The sequence below is a fragment of the Microchirus variegatus genome (genome assembly GCF_963457635.1).
Source record: "Microchirus variegatus genome assembly, chromosome: 13".
Taxonomy (NCBI): domain Eukaryota; kingdom Metazoa; phylum Chordata; class Actinopteri; order Pleuronectiformes; family Soleidae; genus Microchirus; species Microchirus variegatus.
The window spans coordinates 9,067,082-9,094,343 of record NC_139814.1 but is presented as its reverse complement, the minus strand read 5'-3'; the positions used below and the strand labels follow the sequence as shown (position 1 = coordinate 9,094,343).

General features: G+C 40.7%; 1 protein-coding gene across 1 annotated transcript; it reads right to left on the bottom strand.

The window, feature by feature from the left end:
* ago4 (argonaute RISC component 4) lies at window positions 1-26,654 on the bottom strand. Its single transcript, XM_083899817.1, has 19 exons — window positions 26,473-26,654; window positions 18,394-18,565; window positions 18,066-18,186; window positions 16,070-16,251; window positions 14,779-14,915; window positions 13,701-13,835; window positions 13,095-13,182; window positions 12,791-12,938; window positions 12,575-12,694; window positions 12,261-12,389; window positions 9,420-9,553; window positions 9,146-9,330; window positions 8,834-8,993; window positions 7,612-7,783; window positions 7,250-7,393; window positions 7,011-7,145; window positions 6,817-6,918; window positions 5,545-5,744; window positions 1-4,860 (listed from the first exon to the last, which is right to left on the bottom strand). Exons 1-19 carry the CDS (start codon window positions 26,489-26,491, stop codon window positions 4,752-4,754), a joined length of 2,592 nt encoding a protein of 863 aa, XP_083755943.1. The 5' UTR covers window positions 26,492-26,654; the 3' UTR covers window positions 1-4,751.
* Window positions 26,655-27,262: the final 608 nt, after the last annotated feature.

The window sequence follows — 27,262 nt, the reverse complement described above, 5'->3', positions numbered from 1 at the left end:
TAAAAAAAAAAAAAAAAAAAAGATTTGAACATTTCACAAAATAGCAATAACAGTAAGTGAATGGCCCTCTGCTGGCGGGTAGGAGTTACAACATGACCTACCCTCTCAACAAGTGGTCAGAGGGGGTTCTGTTCAATCACAGGATTGGAACATTCCATTCACAGAGTTGGAATGTTCCAATTCAGGTCTACTGCCATTAGACAATCACACACACAAAAAAGAACACAGAGCAGAGCAATAATAAGTCCCCCCTCCCCCCAAAAAAACAAACCAACAAGGGAAAATAAAATACACGATACACAATGTGAAAATTACAAATCTGTTCAGATATAACAATATATCAAAGTGAGGAATTTAAAAAATAACTCATGCTCTCTTTCTACTGGGGCACACAAAGAATTATGGATTAAAAAAAAAAAAAAACTGTTAAAAAGAGGTAATCCTGCTCTGTCAATGCCATGGGGACACCTTCACATAGAGGAAGTGCATTTGTGAGGGGTCAGCAGAGTTGCCGTGGAGACAGGAGTAACCCCTCCTATCATCAAAAGGCATGGCCAAAAAGGTACAAACCAGGAACGAGGCAACCAAAACAGAAGCCCCGCTGCGGTGACCTGGCAGAGACGAGGGGCTTCGCTCTTTAACGGGCGCACATTTGAAGAAAGTACCTCGTTTGAATTTCAACGCAACGCCAAAGAGACGGCAGCCCCTTGCCTCGGAAAACAGCTTGTACCTCCCAAATTACTGACGTTAGTGTAGGAATCTTTAAAATACATCAAATATTGCTAGTCTAAAATAGTTGATAAACATTTACCCCCCACAGAAAAAGCAATTATATTTTTTTCCTTTCTCATAAATATGATTCCAAAAAGATTCTTTTCTTTTTTTTTCTTTTTTTTTTTAAAAAAAGGACAATACTCTGGCATGCAGGCGAGCAAAGTCTAAAATTGTTTTACTTTTTAAAAGAAAATTGTCTAAGGCCTACATTAACTAATCCACCAAATGCACATTCCCACTGATTGATACAAGCAAATAAATTTAACAAAAATGTAAACCAAAAAAAAAAAAAATATATATATATATATATAAGTACAGACACAATAGCAAAACTAGACCGACAACCACAATGAGTAGAATTATAGCTTTGTTTTTTGACATTTGAAAACAAGAACTGGGTTAATATTGCTTTGCAATGTCATGTTACAAACAGGGAGTGAACCTTTAATCAGACTGGAGTTTATCAATCAAATGTGATTCAAAACGTCAAATCATTCCTTATCAGAGATGCCGCGTGAATATTCAGTCACAGCCCACTTGGCTTTGTAAAACTAGTGCATGTTTTAAAAAAAAAAACAATGGAACAACCCCCTTTTAAAAACAAAAACTGACACTTATTGCATGCAATGCCTGGACAACTCCCTCACAACCACCACTCCCCCCACTCTCTTGCCTCCTCGCTGTCGTCCACGCCCACAACAGGCAGGTGCTCAAACTCATTCATAGTAAACCTGCTGCTTTATGGGTGGTTTATTACAAAAGAGTTTTCACTGAGCTGTGCCCCCCTGATGAGGCGTGCACGCCGACCCTCCTCCTCCTCCTCACCCATCCATATTCGTCCAATCACTACAACACTGACGCAAAAGTCACCATGTCACGCTTTTCTCTTGGGCAACAGTTTGTGGGGTGCTCGTACGGTGGGGTCCAAGGGCAGTGCTTATGCTTATTGTCAATTCATTAAATCCAGTGTTAAAAATGCATTAAAACAGGAAACAAACACTGTTAAATAGTAGAGACTTTAACATGGGTATACTTCAAATACACACAAGAGTAATATAAAAAAACGTTTGTGTTTTTTTTTTTTTTTTTTTTTTAAAACAAGCCTAAAAATTCAACTCATTGCCTATCACAAACCACGGTGAAACAAATCCCTTAATCTGGGTTCAACTGATGATTCTCCGATTGTCTCCTCCCATAGACCTTTTAGAAAAATGCACATAGTCTTCCCACTGAAAAACAAACTCCTTTTGAGAAGTCTTGAGATATGCGATTAGATCGGCACTTGGTTCGTTTTAGAAACCATAAATTCCACACGTCACCTGCAACCGGGCATCCATTAGATGATACTAGCCGTCAATCTGACCTGCTACTTTATTCTTATATAATAGGAACTTAACGTATAAGTGATTGAGAGCCTCAATGCTGGACTCACACACACACAATGCTTACTACATATGGGAGTTGCTTAAGTTATTGTTGAGTGCACTTTGACAAAAATATGGGCAATGGGGGGATTGAAGTTAAAGATTATCTGATTGGTTCGTGTCTGTGCTGGAATATTTGTATTACTTTTTTCATTGACTGACATTTGAGCTGAGGCTTGCAAAGTTGAACATTTCTCAACTTCTTTCACACTCAACGCAACCAAAGCAAGGTGATGGACCCACGTTGCAAACACTTCGATCAAAGTCAATGAGAAGGGTTTTAGTTGATGCCGCCACCCTTTACGTGCAAGTCCAGCTCCATTTCATCAGGAAAACATTAACTGATGTGCGAGATGACGGCTTGTTTTCTCAGAGACTTCCATTCAAACATCGTATTTTTGCACCCTGGTGGCTAACTGCTACGTCTGTCCTACTTTCTAGGCTTCAATATTCAAACCGGAAGACTATGTCCATTTTTATATGCAGCCTATGATCCATCCATTAGATCAAAACCAGGCGATATCTGCCGAGTGTTACACACTGCAGCCAAACTCTTTCACCAGCAGGAGCGATGCTCCATACTGAAAATCTTACATCGGAACCAAGGAAGCATGGATTCTTCCATCATATGGCCTTCGTCTTCTCCTCATTAACCAGAACGCTAAAAGAAGAACAACCAAAAAAAATCTCTACTCCTTAACCTGCAGCTTAACAACCAATGTCTATTCCTGAAGTCGCACTAGTAACTATATAACTGGCTTTGCTGCCGTCCTTTAAAATTTCATCACAATAGTAACAACAGTGACAACAACGATAACAACAACAACAACATCGATGGTTACTACTTATTCTAAACAACCATTTTCTTTTGTTTTAAGATAACCACAAAACATCTTATATTAAACTTTTACAAATCTGCTTTGTTGGTTCATATGTATAAATGCATAAAGGTAAGAGAGATTGAGAGTGCCCTCTGTTGCTTGCCTAGCGTCCTGGGTCAGTGCAATGAGTTGGCCAGTATTTTCGAGACCTCGAAAAAAAAAACTGTTGGTTTGTGGCTCTTGAAACTACTTTAAGAACAAAATAAGAAGAAAGAAAAGCAACATCCAACAAAGTTGTCGTATAATTTTTCAGATACTCGGGTCCTAAGATCCTGCTACTCGCCAAACAGAAAGGAAGGCTGAAAAAAAAAAAATCTAACTCTAATGCCTTCAGCCAATCACCAGGTCCCAGTGCTGAGCCAGTCACAAGCCAGACCTCAGTTACTAATGCTACACATTGGACCTGATTTCACTTATGAATTAAAATGGATTTAGCTGCTTATTTTACTTGGTTTTAATGGTGTTACGAGGCAAATAAGCAAACCCAGGCCACCTCGCACTAGCTGCAGGCCGACGCACCATAACAACTCAAGTCATTTCAATTCAGAAGTGACCCAGGACTGATACAAATACCCGCCACCAGCCTCCGTGAAGCCAGCTTTAATTCGTATGTCTCAAAACCGTCTCTAGAGATGTAAATATATGCCTATTTGTACTGTATGTGTGAATATAAAAACAAATCTGAGGCATTTACAGCAGTTATCTCCTTGATTTCCCTTTACAATTCAGTGGCCTGCCATTAAACACATGCGCACGCGCGCGGGCACACATACACACACGCACTTTCAGACAGCAGTACATGTATATACAGAGATGCGCGCGCACACACACTAGCATATTATTTGTCAAGATGGGAGAAAAGTAATGATGAGCATGGACACCCTGGTCACCTTGCTTGTAAAAGACTGTTATAAGGAGAAAAAGTTAAAACACACACTCTTAAAAAGAAAAAAATATATACTATATATATATATATATATATATATATATGTGTGTGTGTATATATATATCGTTCTCAAAAGGTCAACACCCCTCCATCTCTTTTCATATCGAGTCCTCTCCCCACAACCCAATAAACCCAAGACCATGTGACAGAGTTTGCCCAAAGAGGCTTTGAGGTAAAAGTAGATACGAGTCCTGCTTAGCTGGGAGAGCTAAAGAGCTGCGCCGACACAGACTGTGCCCAACCACTCCCTTTGCTCAGTGTATGTTACAAACACAAGAGTGCAGACATTCAAATAGAAAAAACAAAAACAAACAGAAAAATAATGGCTCAACGTGTAGTTAATATACGCGCGTGTATGTATGGTTTGTTTTTGTTTTTTCTTCTTTTCTTTTTAGTGCACAGTGAACCCTCTTACAGGCTCACAGTGCTGGGTTGCTGGTTAGAAAGGCAGCTCAACTGGGAACGCTGGTTGGAAATTGTTCCGTATAAAAAAAAATAAGAAACTGCTGGACAAAAGGGAGTCACAACAGATTCTCTTGTCCAAGAGCCAATTTGGTGCAGATTCAGAAAATGTAGAGTGACGTTGAAGAGAAGGAGATGGACTACAAAAAGAGAGAGGGAGAGATATGGGAGAAAACAAGCAAGACAGAGACTGGTAAATAAGAAATAAAGAGACAGAAACAAAGTAGGGAATCCGCAGGTGGACTGGTTGATGGACCTGAGAGCTCAGGCGAAGTACATGGTGTGCTGGGTGTCATAGTGGATCTGAACTGCCTTGGCCAGAGCCTGAGGGTCCCGACCGTTACTCTGGCCCGATACGTGGCTGCCTTCAGCACTGCAATCAAAGAAAAAAAAGACAAGGCTTAGTTTAAATCCATCCGAAAATTTATCACACTTGGGTATGTTTTTTTTCTCCCTGTATTCTTACAGATCCCTGCCAAATTTATTTTCTTTATTGGTGATCTATTGCTTTGAAACCCCAACCTATATAATTTTGCATAAGTAAGAAAAAAACCTTGGTTACCGAAAATAAATGGTATAGAAAAGGTGTATTGATATTCTGAGAGGTCTAACTAACTTCCACAAACAAAGGTCCAGAAAATCATAATGTGCAAGTATATGAATTGGTGTCCGAGTAAAGTAAACACCTAACTTTCATGTCAAAGACTAAAATGAAATAATGTTTCCTCAATATTTTTCACACAATTCAAAAAAGGATAAGGTCTCAAACAGATTGTAAGTCTTGAAGCTTCAAACTTGCTTGTGTTTTTCACCACATTTATGTACAACAATGGTTGTTAGAAGCACATGAGCCTCTAATGGCCAATATCTGATCCAAAAAGTGTTTAGCAGAGACACACCATTTAAAAAAAAATATCCGAAATCAACAGGACCACAATCCGAAACTGAAATGTACAATGAAACACCAACTATTACTGCTTTGGTTTTAGGACACTATAGGCACAATTAAATGCAAGCTCCCCTGATGTGGAACCACAGATATGTGAACATTACTTGCCTGTCATGGTCTTTGTCCACCAGGTGATAGCGTGCTCGGAAAGCCACCAGCCTTGCGTAGTAGGCCGGTGCTGGGATGGAGACGGAGCGAGTGCAGCGGACGTAGGTGTGGCACAGCTGGTAGGTGAGGAGCTGCAGTTCATCGGCCGTGAAACAGTTGTCATCCCACAGGACGTGGTAGTGGGAAGGACGGCTGGTGCCCTGAGGAGGGACGAGACATACATTTAAGTTACCCAGTGACACAAAGCCAGATGCACTGCTTCTCACAGGCTGTTCAATGAATGAGGGAAAGAGCTCTCCAATAGGCATAATGTGATGAACTACTGTTTGCAGTCATTTTACATTTAAAAAAAGGGACAAGTGTTTTGGTTTGTGGTCAAATAATAGCCAGAAGAAGCATCCGAATCATGTCGTTTATTGTTGTTAAGCATCATTACTGCAGTAACCACAGAGCAAATTTGCCATATTAAGGTCAAGTTTACAGCGAACCTAGACCGGAAGTTCAAATTAACGCTGTTTTTTAGTGTGTATCTGCGTCATTACCTTGTTTATGAAGCCCTGAAGGTTCTAAACAAACAGTTCAGCCACTGCTGAGAACGCTGTGTTTTATTGTAATCTCGGGCTCTGAAAAAACCCAGTCCGGTTACGTAAACAACGGTTCTCCTGAACAGCAGATCCTCCTGCTCAGGGCACTAGTCCGGGCACATCCGGTTGCATACATTGATCCGCAGAAGAAGAAAAACGTCTGTTGTGGAGGTGTTTCACGAGCGACAGGGTCTTCTGACTCTGGGTCTGACTCCGGGTCAAAGTCATAAAAGGGACTACAGCAAAGCTATTTTTAAACATTGTTAAAACAATGTTTTGATAATGAGGAGCAGTGCATCCACCATTCCAGAGGGGGGAGCTGTGCTTCTGAGAGCAGATGTGCTAAATAGTATTGGCCAATCACAAGAATCTGTCTTCTGGGGGTGAGTGTTCACTCTGAAATATCGCGACTCAGGAACAGCGTCAGAAAAGAGGATTTCAATCGGCTCGTTTACAGCAACTAGGAGGTTTTTGACCATTAAAACATGTATGCAAGTAGACCTCCATAACTCACATATATGTGCAACAGGACCACTCTAGGTCCGCTTTAAAATTATTGGTTTGAACCAAAATCTGTGCTTTATTGCACATCAATGTGCAAAATCTCTACACCAATCCAAGGCTGCAAAATTGCAGGGTTTGTATACAAGACTGTCTGTAAAATCAATGTGAATGTGTTAACTCTCACCTGGATCCCAGCATGACTGCACAGGTAGAAGTCAAACTCGGACGGGTGTGTGATGGTACTGTCCACTGTGGTGCCAGCTGGGACATTACCACTCTTCCCAACCTGCAGAAGACAGGGGGGCAGTCAGTCAGGTCAGTTGCAACACCAAGCAGAGTTTATCGAGTAGAAAATGGTGAGAATGAACTTGTACTGACCCTCTCCGCTTTGTCGGAGCAGAAGAGCCGAGTGTGGTGGCGTTTCTGGACCACAATGTAGGTAATGCCCGGTCTATAATCCTCCTCCAGACTGATACATGCTTTGCGGATGGCTATCAGCTCTGGCCATGCCACCTGAACACAAATTAATGAAATGATTTCAGGCTTTCTTTAGAAAAAAAAAAAAAAAAAAAAAGGTAAATTCACAAGAATAAAAATGAAAAATGCCAGTCCTTCACCTGTTTCATTTGTCCCTCAGACACACCGCCACGATAATAGATAATGCGTGTGGGCTTGAAGCGCGTAGATTTGTAGAACTGGATGAGCAGTTCACGAACCATATTGGTCAGGTCTTGGATTACCTCCTGGCTGAAGAACTGCTCCTGGAAACAGAAACATTTGGTCTCGTTTAGTCTGGTTTAGACTCAGAACAGGGAGAGGAGGTTAGTAGAGAAAAGTGCAGTTTATTCCTCTTTTAGACAATGGAGACAGAGATATGGCCATAAGTCTAAAACTGACACTGAAATTTTACGTACAAATAACTTTAACTAAGTTTCAGATCATTTTGACTTTGAAAAACCCACAAGACAGAAGAGGTTACCTGGGATATGTCTTGTCGAGACGTCTGGACACGCACTGTCGCACAGTATCTGCTGGGGTGGCCGTCCATGCTGCCCACCACTGCTGCAATGGACGGCTTCTTCCCGTCGCCTGCTGGTGGATGTGTCACATCGGCACCTAAAAAGATGACCGGCTGCTGGAACACAGAGGGCCTGAACCAAAAGCAGGCAATGCAAAAAAAGAAAAAACAGAGACTCTGTATCACCGGCCTGTACATCATACTTATCATTCAGCAGCATGAATATGAAGGAAATAACATGAGGGAGTATAGATACAAATTACAGGGGTGTGATTGGCAAAGGACAAAAATATAAAGGAAAAGAAACGGTGCACCTACCATGATGCAAAGGTGCACCTACCATGACGCGACGCCATTGTATTGTTTCAAAAATTAAAATAGAGTGCAGTAGCCTACATGGAAAAGTTAAACCATGTAAAAAAAAAAAAAGGTATATGTTCTTTCACTATTCACAGAGACTTCCATCTTGGGAGAGATGGCCTTAGTGCCACGATTTCCATCTTCAAGTGAAAACACTGCTAGAGATGTCTTTCCAGTATACCGTTTAGTTTTAGAATCAATCTGTCAATTATTTTCTCAATCGAATATTAATAAACTATTTATTTTGTCCACAAAATATAGTTAAAAAGTAGATTTTTAGTTGAGTTTATCAAATCTGGAACCTAGTTTTATTTCTTTTTTTTGTCAAATGGAGCAAAGAAACCAGACAATATTCACATTTAAGAAGCTAATTAATTGTTAAAAAAACAAAAAAATACCCCTCTTAAATCGATTAATTCATCGTTGCAGCCCTACTTGTTACCTAAATGTTTCATGAATATTACATGATAACAAAAAAAATAATAAAAAATGATTTATAATATATAGTGCTGGGCACTATACAGCGTTAACGTTATGGCAACTGACAGGAAAAAGACGCATGTGACGTCATGTTTACGTGACTCCGGATTGTTAAAATGAGTCTCTAAAGTAACGCTTAACTTTAAAAACAGAAGCACACATACGCAGTACACAGGTACGCTGGTTATTTGTAGCGCTGCTCTTTTCCTTCAATAAACAGACCGCTCCAGTTCCACTGTAAGCCCGCTAAAAGACACTCAAGGAGCTAACTGGTAAACGGTGCCTGGACTCCGGGTTTTTATAAATTCTGCTATTAAAAAAAAACAAACACATCCTTGCTTACCTCTGATGAGGCACCAGGACATTGTTGATGCCTCCCAGCTTGGCGTTGATCTTGAGGCAGAGGTTAGAGAGTGTCTGAGGCGAGGTCTTCACTACGTTCTTCACCTGGACACACTGGGTGGCCATGCCAAGGAGAGTATCGCCCACACGCTTTACCTCGGCTGCAGATGAACACGGAGATAACCAAGATATATTTCAATATCTCAGAAACTCTTAATATCTAATGGTTCATATAAATGAAGTTCAGTTCTGAATGCAACCCTCAATCTTTTCTGACTTCAGTGAAATGCAAAAGTTTGGGATAATATCTTACCATACACGGGTGTTTTGCCAGGAAGGATGACCACAATCAGCTGCAGACCTACATAAGATAGTTTGAGGTGTTTGAACATGGGCTCCACGCTGTCAGCTCCCTGGGCGTATTTACAGAAACAGGGCTGGCCTTGAATGGGCATCCCAGCATCCTTGGAGATTTTCCGCAGCTGGTCAGTGAAGCTCCTGTTGAAAGGCATTAAAAGTTTGTCAGAAATCGGCAGTTTTTTGAGAGAGACAAACTTAATAAAAACTGATCCAAGCCCGACACTTACTTGAGCAGGTCCTCCCGACACTGTTTCTGTGGTGCGAAGCAGGCCACAGCCCAGACCTTGATCTCGATGCCAGCATAGAACTGCTTCCCTCTCATGTCCCACACACCCTGATTGGGTGTGGCCACGGTTTTATTCTGCGGAGAGAGTCCCTGTTCTCTTAGTCAACCCCCCGATTGGATGAGCCAATACAGAGGCTTCATATACTTTGATTGTTCTTTCATATGCACACAAACATTTAAAACCCATACATTCCCAGTGCAAATTGTTAGGCTTGTTGTAATAATGCTTGGTCAATACTGATGTTACAGTTTGACCAATAGTCAATAGTAGCCTCTTCTTCCCTGACCCTCTTTTTGGAGTCCCTGCTCGAAAATGACATGCTTTATTAGGCCTAAAGTAATTTCTCTTTAACAAGTGTCAATGGTACAAAAATAAAATAAAAATAAAATCTCTCTGAAATAATAATGGAAATAATGCGTATCCTGTATTAACCAATCAATAACACATTTATCCCTGTAGTCTAATCCATCTATACATTATAGGGCTGTCAATGGATATTCTATATTAGAATATATTTGAATAGGTTTTAAAAACAGATATTCGGAGGTGAAGATGAATATTCAAATGTGGACACATCTGCGCAGCCACAGCACTGCCGTCTGCTTTGGGAGTGTTTCAATCACTGAATGAAGCCTGTCATATTTGGGACAAGAGTCGGGACCTTACATTGTTTGCACAAAACTCTTGATCAGCACTTGTTTGTTGTTCATCTAAACCAGTGTCCGCAGAGAGCGTGAAGCCTTGTTAGCACAGGGCGTGAGGGGGAGAGAGAGAGCGCGAGTGAGCGAGCTCGGTCTGCGGTCTTGGCCACTCGTTCATTTACTTGTTTTTGTGTAGGTAATATGTTGTTTACAAAACCATATCAAATATAACCTAGCTTAGCTAAGGTACCCATCTTTCACCCTTTTTCTCTCCCTCCACGTCAGACTGTTCTCTCAACTCTCTTTGTCTTTCGCACGCCGCAGCTAGACAGGCAGTTGGTGACTCCGGTGTTGGTTTTTCAAAATAAGGGTAGGCTTTGCAGCGTAGCATCACATTTCACGAAAAACACCATGTTACGTTATGTTTACGTTAATATAAAGATAAAACATAAAAACAAGGTTAAAAAAACAACAAAAACTCTGAAGCTGTGGTGGCTTTTATTTTGCCGTGGCGGTGCAAATATATATATATATACACATATACATACATACACACACACACACACACACACACACACACACGTACACATATACATACAGTGCCTTGCAAAAGTATTCACCCCCTTTTGCTGCCTCACAACCTGGAATTAACATGGATTGTTTGAGGATTTGCATCATTTAATTTAACAGAACATGACAACTTTGAGGATTTTTTTTTTATTGTGAAGCAAACAACAAATAGGACAAAATAACATAAAAAGTCATTGTGCATAACTATCCACTCCCCGAAAGTCAATACTCTGTAGAATCACCTTTTGCGGCAATCACAGCTCCAAGTCGCTTTGGATAAGTCTCTATGAGCTCACCACATCATTCCACTGAGATTTTTGCCCATTCCTCCTTGCAAAACTGATCCAGCTCCAAGTTAGAGGTCTGCGCTTGTGAACAGCAATCTTTGAGTCTAACCACAGATTTTCTATTGGATTGAGGTCTGGGCTTTGACTAGGCCATTCCAACACATTTACATGTTCCCCCTTAATCCACTCAAGTGTTGTTTTAGCAGTGTGTTTGGGGTCATTGTCCTGCTGGAAGAGGACCTTAGAGGACCATCTCACATGCATCCAGATAGAGATGCTGTGATACTTTTTATTATTATGGACTGATACAATTCAATATGATTTGATCCAGTACAAATGTTTGATTAATATTAATATTAATAAAACAGTTCACATTTATTTCAATTTTTTATTGTCTATATTATAGACAATCAAATATTTAAAAAAGCCAAATCTATTACTGCTTACCTTTAAATAGACAAATGACTATAATGCACTACACAGCAAAGAACATTTATCATCAGAACTACCAAACTATTATGTAAATATAAATTAAACAGCATCACTTTCCTAATTCGATAGTGATTCGGCCAGATCAATTTGAGAATATAACAGCAACAAGATACAGATCAACATCTTTTACAAGGCTCTGAAGCAGCACATTGTGAAAGCACAGCACTTTAAGTAAACCAAAATGTAGCTTTCAAAGTTGGGATAAAGATCAGTTAACCTCTTCTTCCCTGACCGTTGGAATCTGTTGGTTCTCTGCTGTCCAGCTGAAACGTGTTTTTTTATTTACATAATCACGCTAACGCTCCGGTGACGCTTTTCAATGTGTGCGCTGTAACGTTTTTTTCCGCTCCTGCCGGTTTGATCCATCGGCGTTTTAACTGTGTTTCGTGAACATAAGAATGGTTTATATGAGCTTTTAGCTGAGTTTCTGACCTTTCTGTGGGTATGCAGCATGTCTGTGTTTGTTAAAGTTAGACATGGTTTTATGACGCTTTTGTCGCTGCGTGTGACACTGCCCCCGGTATCAGGGGCAACTGTAAAGAAGAGGTTAATAAGGTTTTACCTTAGAACACCCCTTGTATCCTCTAATAAATGTAGCCAATACAAATGTAATCGTTCTGATTAGTGCTCTCTGCAAACCTGGATCATCACTCATGTTCAAGCAATCACACCGTGATACCCCCCAACCCCCACCCACTCCATTCATTCTCAGACAAGCCTGCGGCCCCCCTTGAGTGCAGCCCCTGCCCAGTACTCACCCTGCCACAGTCCCTCCCGGTGTCTGTACTCACCCGGCCCCCATACTGCAGCATGGGAGCTGGGAGAACTCGGCCAGTCACCTCTGTCATGTCATTGTGCACCACAATGCCAAATTCTTTCAGGTACGGATCTGGGCCCCCGACCATGCTGTTGCTTTTGACCTGGATGTGGAGGGGAAAAAAGGTTACAAAATCAGCTTCTGTAGCTTATTCTTGAGTTTATCTCTTATTCAGCATTTTAGTATGCCTGAATTTAAAGAATCAATTGAAGCTTGAAACACATGCATCAAAACATGCGTTAGCTGCTCGAGCTGCTGTTCTTATTCTTAACCCAAGAGGGAGCTCACCAGTCTGCTGATCTCCTCCTGTCTGTCAGGAGCTGAACGAGCTGTCGCTTTAATCATGGTGGATGTTTGGTTGTCTGTCAGTTTCTTGATACAGCGCTGGCCTGCCACGATGTTGCAGACCTACAGAGCAGGAAAATTAAGCTTTAATTAAGCTATACAAACTCTACACCCACTCTAAAATTAATTTAAGTATCACAAAAACAGCCTGTGTCTCACCTCGAGGGGAAGATAAGTGTGCTTCTGTTCCTGCCCTACTTGGAGACAGGGTAAATGTGGATACTTGAGCTGCAGATTGTACTTCTGCTTGAAATACTGAGCTACGGTGCACTCCATGGCTTGGCCGTTCTCGAGTTGTAAGGGGAACCTGCAAATAAAAGGAATAGGTGGGCGAAAACCACAGATGATATATTCATGAAGCCCTGCAATGTTAGAGCTCCTGGCTCATCACACTACACGTAAAACAGTGCCATTGGTGATATGGGAGGATAAAGAAACTGATGAGGTAGTACACAATTCTTACGTTTGGTGGCTGGCAGGTCGACGTGTGACATTGCACACACGATACTTCCTCTTCATCTGACCACAATGTGTGACCTCAACTTTTAAGCCTTTTCAGACATACACAAGAAAACATGATTACAAAATTAATCAAATGGAGCAGTAGCTTCCTCCTGCCAACAGCAATTTCAAATATTTCTTTATACGAGTGGCATTGTGCTGGTCTCTTGTAATGGATTTTTCAGTTCACAGTGATCATAAATGTCGTCAAGAGAAAGTGCAAAGAGAATGGAGAGTCTGTTGAAGTACAATGTTAAGATTCAAATGTCTGTTTTAAAAATTAAGTCAAATCAAGTTCAAAAAACACAAGGAGTGTGATAATTTATCAGGAGTGGGTGTTTTTTTTTTTTTTTTAACACCACATACAAACATGCATATTATTGCAGGCTTACGCCAACATGTAATTTTTGATGAACTGGATACACACTGAGCCACACAAGTTATGCTTGTATTGTAATGTGTGTGCGCCTGTTAGTGCTAGCCGTCCTCTGCTTAAGTAAATTCAAACCATTTAAAGTCAAACAATGAATGCCAAGCTCTTGTATGTGTGCTGGTAACGCTAGCTCACCTCTTATTTCCTTGGTGAATTTGACACGCTGTGAGTCAGTCAGTGGTTTGGTCTGTTCATTGATGTTCTGGATATCCAGCACCTCGCACATGAACTCTATCACAGGCTGAGCACGGTAGAAAGCAGTGGCGGACACTGTAAAAGAGATGGGGCTTTATTTATCAAATGGTCTCATAAATTAGTAACAACGAGCCGGCACAGTAAGTCCGAGATGGTGTGTATCACAGGCAGTCTGGCCATGGCTGCAGCCTCAAGGAGTCGAGATGCAGCACAAACATAAAAGACGATTTCAGAGACATGAAGCACCTTGTAGAAATAATGAAACTCCTCATTTCAACTGCCTCACTGATGTTGTTGTCTTAGTGTAACCTACACGTTTATTCGACAGTAAGACCCAATCACATAAGGTAATTTGGTCTCCGATACCTGAATGACCCTACCCTTTGTTACAAAAAAGATGGAAATGACCACCCAGGGGTTGTTAGTCCCTGCTGACCAATGCAGTTTCAGTCTAGACTATTTACAGACTCATTACAGGCACATGTTGACTTCAAAGGATTTAAAAAGATGCAACACAATATGAAATAAATTCATTACGTTAAGGCATAAAATTACTATTAAATGACAATACTGGATTCACTTGTATCAATGGTGCAGCCAGAATATTGACAAAATACATTTTCATTTGTGGGCCGCAAATTAAGTTTGTTTTGGTCTGTTGCACCACCCACCCAACACCACAGCCAGTAGCTCTTCAAGACACTTCAAGACTCAAATACATTTTGACCAGAGGAGAAGAAAAACAAAAAGGTCTGCAGTGGAGATATGTTTAAATATGGATGATTGAAAGTGGGGAGGAAATTCACAGAGAGATTTTGAGCATAGAAAATACACTTATTGCTGAGCAGTCTTCTGTTGTGCCAGAGGCTTAAGCACAATAAATGCCAATACGAGAGGCATCATATCACTTTACAGTAGAATTACCTTTGGGTATAGTCAGACAACACTGATGACAAATCTGTTTGTTAACACAGTTTTTTTAACAAGTAGATTCAGCGCAGTGCTAAAAAATGTTTACCATCGATGTTGAGCATCATGTTCCACATGGCTGGACGGACAGACTGATGGAAACCAAACCAAACCTCCCTGCCTCCACCCAGAGGATGATAATATCCCTCCGGAGGAGAGAAAAAGGAACGCCCCACTGGAGTGTACCTGTGTGCACAAACACAGAAGATCAATCACAGACATGATGACACTGGATCCATGAAGTCACCCCAAAATCTGAACTTGGACAGGATCAGTCAACATAAGATCATCACTATTTCTATAAAATTGATGCCACACAATTGCAATTGCAATATTCCACAATGCATCACAGCCTAAAAGCTAGCACTTTATTTAAAAGTCAATAGCAGCTGGAGACAGATGCGTGTGAAAAATAGGTGTTGATCTGCGCAAATAAATATTTTAAATCAAAGGAATTATGGACACAAACACAGTGTTTGCAAAAAGACACAAAACTGGGTTGTTGGGGGAAAGACGTTGAATTTGACTTCATAATTAATATTTTTATTCTGAAAGATAAATCATTACCAGGTTAGATGTCATCAGAATATTAACTTCTATATATTAATGCAAGGATAAGAGATTAAAGACAAACAGGCATGCAAACTGGTCAGGGGTGAAAAAGGTGAGAAGAGTGCACGAGAAGGGAAATGGTCGTTATGTCACAAAACAAGCACGATTGACATCGAGACCAATAGTGCATAGTTAACTAAGGGGTAAAAAATTACTCAAAACCACACATTTACAAAGAAAGCAAACTACAAAATAACTCATTTACAGAAAACGCTTGTATTGTGGCCAGCAATATACATCAATAAAAATGGGAATTCACACTGTAGGTGACGGTGTCTCATAAAAATGAAAAACAAAATATCCTATATATACTTAAGAGAGAAGGATCAAACAGACACTTATTTCTACTATCAAATCAGTTCTCACTAGTATGCCTGGTAGTATCCGCAGAACATTTCCCCAGACAAACATTCCTTCTCCTCACGATGACAGCATTTCAGTCACATGTCAATACGTCCGTGATATTACGCGTTTAACATTAGAGTCCGTTTTTATTGGCCAATTCTGCAATTCCGTTAACGCGGAAATCATCCAAGTCCAGCAAGTCACCCATTTCATATTCAAAATGGCAAATTTTGCCGAAAGGTGAGGAGTTTGCATGTCTGTATAAATTGCTTTCAAGATAGAAGATTGATACAGAACATCAAACAATTGATTTGTTTGTTTGAAAGTTGCTTAAATGTGATTGTAAAACTTAAATGATTGCATAAGTGGACGAGTGGTGGTACCTCATGGAAGGCAGATGTCGTGTGATGACGTCCAGAGCCTGAACAGAGTCTTCGGGGACTTCGTTTAGGTGACCGGACAGAGCTTCAAGCAACATCTGAAGACTGACCACAGACACCCACTGCAAAGACACCTTGAACGTCTGATCCTTCCCCTCGCCAGGCAGGGTCACCTCCAGATCCACCTGAGGATAGACAAAGAGAGAGAGGGAGGGAGAAGAGGTGAGGACAGGGAAGGAGGGCCAAAGGAAAGAGTGATGTAAAATTGATTTGAACAGGTGGCATGCAGAGATTAGTAATAAATACCCAGGAGTAATGAGGAGAAGAAAAGAGTAACAGCAAAGAATCAATTTGTCTTTGAAATAGCAACAGAAGAGGCAGCACTGAAACATTTCATTAGTACACAGTCATCAGGTGTCAACAAGCTGAGAACATGATTTCCTTTCATTTCATTTATGAGAAAAATTATGTAATAGTAATAAAATCCAAAACATTGCATTCCGGATTTTTAAAACAAGGAAGCTTTTTTTCCCTTTCATTTTGCAATCACGGTTATATTTTCCATCTGTAATCCATCTGGTAAAAACCTCATTTACTATGAAATGTTTAACCAGGGTATCTGCAGGTTTATACAAGTCAAATGTAAGACTTTTTAAGACCATAATGAATACAATTTAAGACCCATTTCGAATACATACTGGCAAAAAAGTACAAAAGACATGAAGGAGCCACAAATGGTTGAACTTGCATTTACCAATCTTATGCAAGCAATTCGGCTTAGCTGTGGGCTTTCATTACGTTTTCTCCGCTGCTATGCTAAGCTGTAACACACCACGGCACACGCACGGCACACTAGCTAGTGGTGCTCGATAAATTCTCACCGGGCAGCACAGGTGGCCAACTTTAGTTCCATGTTGTAGTTATGTTATCGCATCATCAAAAATAAAAACATATCAAAGCGAGACTGAAGTTTATGCATGTTTTAAATAAAAGTAACGACTTTTTAAGACCCCACGGATACCCTGTTAACACACAAAATAACATTGAGGTGGAAGCTCCATTGGAATTATCAAACCCTTTCATCTTCACATTGAAACATTACAATTCTAAGGTTTTTGTATTACATTAGTGTCAATGAGAAAGAGGCGTCTTTTGCATTTAAAAATCCAGTGTGTAAACTTTAGGAGGGTTTATTGGAATGAATTGAATAGGTTACCCATAATGTCTGAAAAGTGTATCATCACTTTACAATAATAAACCTAATAGTTGTACTTTAGGCAAGGCTTGCGTCTTCTACAGCAGAAGAACGACAGTGGTTCCTGGATGCACAAAAGGGGTTCATTTGTTGAACTTTTGCAGTTTCACCATTAGATGTCAAGCTGCACAGGGAAATGTATGACCAAGATATTCATGACTCACAATGCCGCAGAATATTTAAACCATTTGTGGTATAACATTTAGATCCTCTTACTGGAGCTGCAGTCATTTATTTGGAATTCTATACTTTTAGTAGTAGAGCTGTCATTCTAAACTTAAAAACCTGTTAAAGATTTTTCCAATCATCTTTGACAGCATAGTGTGTCACACATCATTTTTTCAAGCATGATTTTTGGAAAAAGTAACTACATTCTAAAAACGTGATATGAAGTTACAAGGCAAGAATATGAAGTGGCGAGAAACACATTATAAACACATGAGAGTTACTTCCCACAAAGCGGTGAATTTGACAAGTGAATGATTTCTTAGAAAGACCACATTATTGGTCCAGGTTCTCCACATTTATCTGAAGATTTATTGATCTAGCAACCTCACATCCTAATCCACTGTCTGCCTGCCATTTGCTAAAATAGTTTGGTTTAAATCTTAAATGCCAAAAATGTCTCCCTTTATGAGAACTTGCAGCTGACCGACTTCTCCAAAGGACAATAACAAAACATTCTTCAAAGAAAATGTGATAACTGTATGTGCTCATGACACAAGAGGTTTTTGAGATACCAACCCTGTCTCTTCCTATAGGCAGTGGATGTGCTGTGTACATGTTCCTCTTCCCATCATACCCAGGCTGTCGGTCTCCAAAGATCTGCATCTTGAAGTGCCGCACCATGGTGTCCACCACCTCCCTGGAAGGTAAATGAGAAACAAGTATAAGAGTGGTAACTGAATATCAATGGAGACAATAAGAATGCAATTTTACATCAGTCTCCTTTCTCCACATCCCAGAATCCAGAGATTTGCCTTGGGCTGCCTGTGCTTATGATGTTAAAAGGTGCATTTAAATTGGTCATCCACTGAATTGCATTTCTCCTAAAACTCTCTGGAGGTTTTACCTGTTGACCCTCCGAGGCCGTTTCTCAGGCTTGATGTCGATATCATAGTGATAGACATCAATCTTGGGAATCTGCACCTGAAAGTGGTTGGCAAGGAGCCGGATGGGTTTTCCCACCGTGCCAAGGCCGGGACGACGAGGAGGCTGGAAGAGAGAGGTTGGGGCTGGTGGCCCTGGGTAGAACAAGGAGAAAAAAGCAATTAAAAAAGGTCTAGGACAGAGTGGATATGGCAAGACAGGTTATCAACAGAAAATCTCAAATAAATATGTATGATGGAGGAAGACATTCAAAAGGTGTCACCTCACAATGTAAGTGTTTGTGTACGTTTGTATCGGTGCCCCCCGAAATCATAAACCTTGAGGTAACACTGCATTATATTACCATATTTATCATCACTGCATAATTAATTATTCTCTATATTATAACAAATAATAAGCACAAAGTTAAAACGATCTTCAGAAATTAACATTGCAAACTATTAAAGGCATCATCTGTAACAACGTGGCCAAAAACGGTTACAACACTCAAAATCAAAACACTGCGGCGAGTCGTACCCGCTTCCCACTCCCCCCTCCCCTCCAGAGTCGAGGTTGCCAGAGCGGCGTGTCCTCCGTCAGCGACGAGCGAGGAGTGACTATGGTGAGCGTTTTATCATAAATGAGCTGCTCAATTCTGTTCTCTCAGCAAAGATAAAGATGTATTATAATTTGGGCTGTAACGATATGCATATCAAAATCAAAATCGCGACACTCGGAGCCACTAACCTGTCTCGCGGCGTGAGAAAACAGAATCGTGAAACACCCTTTCTAACTCCCAGTTATTTTCCCAGTCAGCCACATGATATGAGCTGTTAGTGCTACCAAACTTTTCACTTTCACCATTATTTTTTATTAGGGGTGTCAAATTATCGTGTTAATTGTGATTAATTACAGTCAATAACGCATGTTTTTTTTGTTGTTTTTTTTGTTGTTTTTTTTTAAATCGCTTTAATCTCTTCTTTACTGCTGTCCCCAGTACCGGGGGCAACGTCAGACGCAGCGACAACAACATCATAAAACCATGTTTAACTTTAACAAACACAGACATGCTGCATACCCACAGAAAGGTCAGAAACTCAGCTAAAAGATCATATAAACCATTCTTAAAAAAACACAGATAGATCAAACCCGCAGGAGCGGGAAAAAAAACGTTACAGCGGCACCGGATCGTCAGCGTGATTATGTAAACAGCGGAGAATCCACAGATTCTAACGGTACCATTTTTATCACTCTACGAACAAGATTCACGGATCCAGCCCCGAAATAAGAGCAAAACAACAAGTCACTCAAGAAATACAAGTGGTAATGTTGTCTAACTTTGCTGTTTATCAAAACAAGTTCTTTCCACCGGAACAAAACTGCTTCTCATGAAGAACTACACTTCCCAGCATGCTTTGGGGACAAATCCCAGTCTGATTGATCATTTACTTTGTATTTTTCAACAGTATTATTTTGTTACAGAAGAGAGAGAAAATCTTTGGTTATTTATTTATGTATGTTCATATCTGTTCCAAAATATTTGTTATTAAATGTTACATTAACTTGTTAGATAAGTAAATGTTTAAATAAAATAAATAAAATCGTGGAATGTATCGAACCGTGGGTCAAAAATCGTGATACAAATAAAAGCGTGAGTTTGTGTATCGTTTCAGCCCTAATTATATTTTATGGAACAACGTTATGCATGATATTTGACAGAACTGTCCTTCATTTTTGCCTTCCCTTTTATAACGTTATATAGTTTATGGTGATATACATGCAAAGACCTAAAGAGGACTTGAATTTGGCTAAGTTTTCCTCAGTTCCCTCAGATTTCTAAACTGTTCCCTAAGTTTTGGAAATCCGTTGTGGCAGTGAAGGCAGCAGCTGCTGGAGGAGAGGCTCAGCCGGTGATCAGGATCAGGTAATCAGTCGGCGACATAAGCACGTTCGTAACCTGGTTCTGGTAGCTTGCAGTAGGCTGGGTCCAGACACAGTTTGTTTGGGAAGGATGGAGAGACGGTGGTGTTTGTGTAAATAGTTTGTTTATTATCAGCAATATGAAAAACAAATGAAAACAGCGGTCCATGCCATGTCTACACTCTGCTGCGCTCCGCTCTCTCTCTTCGTGCCACTCTCCCTCTGTTTATGTCTCTCTCTCTGTGTCTGGACCCATCCTACTGCGAGTCATCAGAACCAGGTTACAGACGTGCTTATATTGCTGACTGATTACCTGATTCTGTCCAGCCGTCTGATCACGCTACCTTCACCACACCCAACTGCCACATCCGTGCTCTTGGGTTTGTAAAAATTCTCCACTGCTCTGATGACACAAAACCGAGGGAACAGTTCAAGACAGAACTCAACAGTTGAAAATATAAGAAGAAGTAGCCAATTCTGCATCTGTTTTGAAATTCCTCTCAGCTTTCAACTCTCTCCACCGTTCAAAAGCATGTCCTATATAGACCCTCGCTTTGCCGCAAACTTTGTTTTGGCGTTTTTGACATTCATACCGAGGTCTTTTAGGTTTCGTTTTCTCTGCTATTGTAGCTCAGACGTACCTGGCCACCAGTGTTTGCTCGGCCGCTGAGACTCTACTTACTGCAATGATTGGTAGACGGCGGTAGGTGGCGTCTCATGTCAAAACATAATTTCAAAACATAAACTTAACTTTGGTGTGCGGAAAAATATATTTTTTATTGCAAATATTTTTGTTGTACTAATTTTGTTGGTGAGTTCAGTTTTTTATATGAACATTATTCCTGGTCCTCTGTGACATATTAGGAGGATTTTATGGCCAGTTGCTTTAGATTTATTACATAATGCACCTTTAATTCTGAGTAGTTTTTAATTATCATCAATATCCATGCATTGAAATCTACATTAAATGTCAAATTTGAAGGAAGAACGTGTGCAGTGTAAGGCCAAACATGTTGCCATCTCCTAACCACCTCATCAGTGACACTTGCTTGAATGCACAGAAATGGCCTCATATACCTATGTATGCTTTGACTAATGGGCCACTCGGACGCCTGACCTATGTGGGTCATCAAGGGTCAGGCAAGACAATGACGACAATTATCCTGCTTCCCGCCCCCCAACTCCACCCAGACACAGAGGACGCACACCCTCACACTGAGACAAAGGCCGAGAGCCTCTCAGACAGACAGCAGCAGGGCCATATGGAGGGGTGATACGCAGAAACAAAGGTTACCGTTACAACTTACATGTCACGCTCATATACCTTACACACAATCACTCCACAACACGTAACATGCAAAATTCTGCTTGGTGAACCTGATAATCTCACTGTGTGTACCTCCTATAAATATTACCGTTTAATGGGGACATGAAAAAAGAAGACTATACTAACGAAATGGCGTTTTTTGCACTGTGCATACACATTTTGAGAAGTGGTTGGCCTCAGACTTGTTTAGTGTTTCTCCATTTGTGTAATTTTCAAAATCACAATTAACTGGTTTCTGAACCTTTCACTCAGGAACAGGAGGTTACTCTTTACTAACACCACATTTTATTGTGAGGATCACTAATATAATTTTTTTGTTTTTTTTTTTTAGATCAAGATAACATTTTTGGCCACATGATCCAGCCCCAACTTCAAGCACGCAAAATGTGATTTGCAGAAAATAACATAAGAAAAAAAAAAAAATCAAAATTAGAAAAGGTAAAATACTGTGGGGGTGGGGCTGTTTAAGGCTTTTGTTCACTGACGGCTAAGAGACTGCTGGGGTCCTCCTGAACTCCATGTACCCACACGCTCCAGTTAGCATGTGAAGCCAGAGAACACAGACAATTGGGACCCTCCCCATCACTTCCTGAAAACATGCTTCGTGAAGCCTGGGCCCCATGTCACCACCCCCATCCCAACCCCACACACACACATACCTACCCACCCTATCTAAAACCCACTTCTTCTCCATCATAAAAAAACCAATAGCTTTATTGTAGGATCATTCCAGCTTCATTCGCCATCACTTTCATTTTAACTTCAATCACACAGTTTTTTTTTCTCTACTTTGTCCTCCTGACCTTAAACGATAACAACAATAAAAAGGCACATGGAGAGCTCTACGCTATGCTGCCAACTGAACATCATGTGTACAGATTCGCATACATTCAACAGTAATTCAGGAACCTTTTACCACCATGATTTATTTAGTCAATGGTGTATACATCAAGTTGTATGTCATGATGTAAATTTGGTCACCCACCAACTTCAGACCCGATGCAGACGAATCTATGCACACTTCTAGTGTGATTCTATGCTGTCCATGCATGCTCCCTATGGCACTTTCAGCCATTCCAGTCCAGTTGGTGGTGCAAAAGTAACAACTTATAAAACCATGAAAACTACAGAAAATTCAATATCATAGCGATGTCACAAAACACACAATCAAATTATAACCACAGAAATCATTATACCAATAATACAGATCCATTTCCATACAATATCAAAATCACTTTGCAGTGCTTCTCTATTTAGGGTTCCTCAAGGCAATTAAGTAAATCAACTTATCTAATAATGTTTCAAGTCCAGAGGCATGTCTCAGAATTACAGAAAACACTTTCAAGTTCCTGAACCACAAATAGCCTTTGGTGGTTTAAATGTAAGAATAACAAACAACACCAAAACAGACATATATGCACAGAAGAACTGAAATGCACAGGCATTACAAGTTTATCTGAATGCTGGGTGCATGCACAGATCCTACAGAGGTTTTTTTTGTTTTTGTTTTTTTAACTAAGTGTGACTGAAGCTCAAAAGGTATGAGGGTTTCCTCTCCCACGTTCACCAAAAACAGACCAAGATCTATATATAGCCACCTCAGCTGCTGCACGACCATGCTTTGAAACATGTACGGGTGTCTCAACATTAAATACCCGGACCCATCCTTCACATTTCGTCTGTTAAACAACACCACACCCATCTCAGAATGATCAGATTTATTTGCATTACTTTGTTTTGTGCCAGTACAGTAGTAGATGCTTTGGGATACTTCAAATAAATGTAGGCACACTCTTGAAATGCCACTGTGACAGGAGCAAAACACACATGCACACTTTTTCAAGTGTGCAGGTGAGCATACTGTATAGTTTTAACATGGACCAGAATTGTGAGGAGGGAAATATTGGCATAGCCCAAATCAAGATAAACATCCCATCTTGATCACTGGGGCTTTCCACCACAATACGGCATATTTACTATTTCACTGAAAACAATTAAAGCTATACAGATGCAGAAGACTATCAGGCTAATCTTTTTTATTATTATTATTTATGAATGTTACCATCATGATTTTATATTTATTTTCATAGTCTGGATTAAAAAGCATTTGTTTTTTATGACTATTCATACACATTTTTAGCAAGTGTGCCTTAATACAACATTTTTAATATTACACATCTGTAGTATTTTCTGTAGCCACTGAAGTTGTGATTTAAACAACCCATCAACCAAGCTTGCAGTATATTTTTTTCAGTGAGACCGATCAGAATCTGGCTCGACTCACAGAGGATGTGAAATTACCCCCCCCCCCCCCCCCGAGTAAAGAAAGTGAAAGATTCACGCAAAGTTGAATCTAACTTGACAGCTGAAATGTTCATGGAGTAACACGATGTCTGTGTGCCGTGAACTCTCACTGGCTGAGCGATGTGTGCTTTGACTCACACACTGTAGACCTGAATAACACTATGCGTGTCCCTGGCAACAACAATGTGATCATAGAGAGACAGCTGGGCTAAAACTCAGCGTGAGTGTATGATGGCTTGTGCCTGGTGATGAGTCACACTAGAAAGGCAACAAGCAGTGAGTGCTCCGACGCCCACACCTGCAAATCACCTGGATTGAGATGCAATACACTGAGCTGTGAACTCGGGAAAGGCTTCTATTCACAAAATACGTAATATTCATCAGTGTAAAAACTGTCTGTATATAGAAGCATTTATGCACACGTTATCAAATGTTCCCTCATTTAACAAACTATAGCTGCTTCAGTTATGAGGGGCCACGCTTTTGTATTGATTAACAAATCTCGTAGATATGAAACGAAGCAATACATAGAGAAATAAGCAAGGACCTCTTACTCAAGGTGAAAATATGTCAACTTCAGCTGAGCCAACCTGGCCACAGCATCCAACACCCCATTGCCACGATTTATACTATTAATTTCCTGTCACAGTTTAGATTTTAATACTTTTGAAATTGGACTGTACAAACTTTCGAAAAAGAGCGAAAACCGGATTTAAACCAGCTGCGCTGTAAGAACACATCATTACACACGGCCATTAGGGGTCCTCCTGTGTGTATAATCCCAACTACACCAACCCACAGGCCACAAAAAGTGTACATTTGTGAAATCCTGTGAAACTAAACCAGAGGAGGCTCGACTGTTGAGCCACTGCACAACATGACATCCAGATGTGGGGCAATGCAGCAACCTTCCGGTCTGACTTGGCTGCTACTACTTGGCTGGTTATAGAGGTGAAATTTAACGTTCCCATCATCAGCTCAACTTCCAAGGAGAATTACTTCATCTCTCTTTGAAAGGCCTTATTTAACGTGGAACCCCATTTCAAAACAAGTTGTGCTTTTTATACGACTTAAAACTTGCATTTGAACCTGTAAAAGAAAATTGCTTCACACAAGCACAACCTTCAGTCTTCTGTAAAACTTGAGAAACATGTTTTAGGTGTGCATGTTGTATAACTTCTAATGAAAAATTATACTGCAGAGTTATTTATCGCTATTAGACTGTGTTGCTGATCATGGGTGCAACACAAAATATGCAGTCACACTCCACACAGGAAGGTAAAAGGTAGCTTGCTGGCAAAAATGGTTAGTCTAAGTAAAACAATTGTTTCTAAAAACCCAGTTTGTTGTCAAATTAAAACCAGATCCCCTGCACAGATTATGTGAGACAATTAAGAGTCACACACCTGTGGATGGCTGTATAAAACTATAATCTACAGTCTAAACTACTTCTCTCATCTGTGTGAAAATACTCCTAATGTTCCCCAGATGTCCTCGTTGGTTTTATTTGTGGGCATTGTGTGTGGACAAAACCAACAAAAAGTTACAGTATTTTCCTTCCTGATGCAAAAAAAATTATGATGAAAAAAACAACAGATTGTGACAACACTCGTAACATGCATGTGTTTTTCCAGGGAACAATAATAAAAATGCACTGTGTTGATCGGTGTGCAAGTGAGTGTCCGCCTCTCATCCGCCTGCATGATCACTGCACCGCTGCAAAACACATCAAGTGCCTTTGTTATCATATGGGAGATGAGTAATATGGAGCTGACCTGCAGATCTGATCGATAAAAGCGCCATCCATCCCTGCTGTTCTCTCACGGGCGCATGGCTGCTTCCAGAGCAGAAGTGCGTAAACCAATGACAGCGCCACAAAACACCAGTAAACCACACAAAAATAAGCGCACCTCTCTTCATGCAACACGAGTAACATGTGCTTTATTGGCATTCATCTTGTAATTTCCACCCACCATCGCTGTCATCTTGGCAGCACGAAGAGACGCGCTGTTCCCGAGCACACACTAGACGGGAAAATTGCTCTTTTCTGTCAAATTTCGACGACACTGCGTGGATATTTACGTCGAAATTGGGTCACAATTGTGTTGGCAAGAAAACAAACGCACACACACATACGCACTGTGAATAAACGACGTAAACACACCACGACGCGGAAGGAAGGAGGAAGGAAGGTCCTGGTTAAATCCCCAGTCACACAATGCCAGTCAACCCCGACACGACGAGCCATGCGTGTAAATAAAACCGCGTAGACACGACCAGATACGCGACAAAAAAACCACAACTTTGTTAGTACGGAGAAGAAACATGTTTCCGCTCGACGTAAATACAGCCACACATCCACATGTACACAAACGCACGGGCTGGGCCTCAGTTTGTTTTCGAGGCCTCGCTGCAGCCGCGGCCCCCAGTGACGCGTCGCGTTTGCAGACACACGGCTTGTTCTCAGCGCTGCCGCTTGCCACCGTTTCCCCCCGCTTCTCAAATTCTTACCGGGTCCGAGCGCTTCCATGGCCGAGGCCTCTCTCTCCGTCTCTGTCCCGGCCTGGCGGCTCCGTACCGACGCTGAAATTGGGGGCGGTATCGCGAAGCTTAAAGTGGCTAATTTAAGAAAAGGGGAATATAGACAGCTATGTGAACGGCTGCCGACTGAACCGACGGAGCTGAGCTGCCGCTCCTCCTGCTGCTTCTGACGATTTGTAACTGCGCATGCGCTACCCACAGGCCGTTTAAACCGAACTGCGCATGCGTATTGTTTCTGCATCGCACAGGCAGATGTGAGAGAAAATGGACGTGAACAAACAAATGCTTATACTTATAAAACAAAACAATATAATGATGTATAATGGGAATAAACATTTTTTTTTACCAAACACCAAAGTTATCCACAATAATATATTTTTTAATGTTATTACTTTCCCCAGCGGATCAATCTAGATCAAGGCTGGATAGATAGATAGATAGATAGATAGATAGATAGATAGATAGATAGATAGATAGATAGATAATTATTAATTTAATTATATTATATAATGGTCAGTTTACCTCATGCAAATTAAGTAATTTAAATGTAGTTCATTTATTTATGTCATAAATCAGCTATACATTTTCTTAGATTCACTTAGCCCCGCCCGCGGGAGCAACCCCGGTTTTTAGAAAATGCTCCTCATGACTGCGTCGTCACAATAGGCGGAAACAAATCTTCCCAACGGACCAATGGGAAAGCGAGTGACGGCAGATTGACACCCCGGTGGAGAAAAACTGCGGGCCAGCTGTCACGGCG

Coding starts and splice junctions, on each gene's coding strand:
- ago4 (XM_083899817.1), bottom strand. Junction 9,554..12,260: donor TGCTGCAGTATGGGGGCCGG/GTGAGTACAGAC, acceptor CTCTCTCCGCAG/AATAAAACCGTGGCCACACC. Junction 7,394..7,611: donor CTCGACAAGACATATCCCAG/GTAACCTCTTCT, acceptor TTCTGTTTCCAG/GAGCAGTTCTTCAGCCAGGA.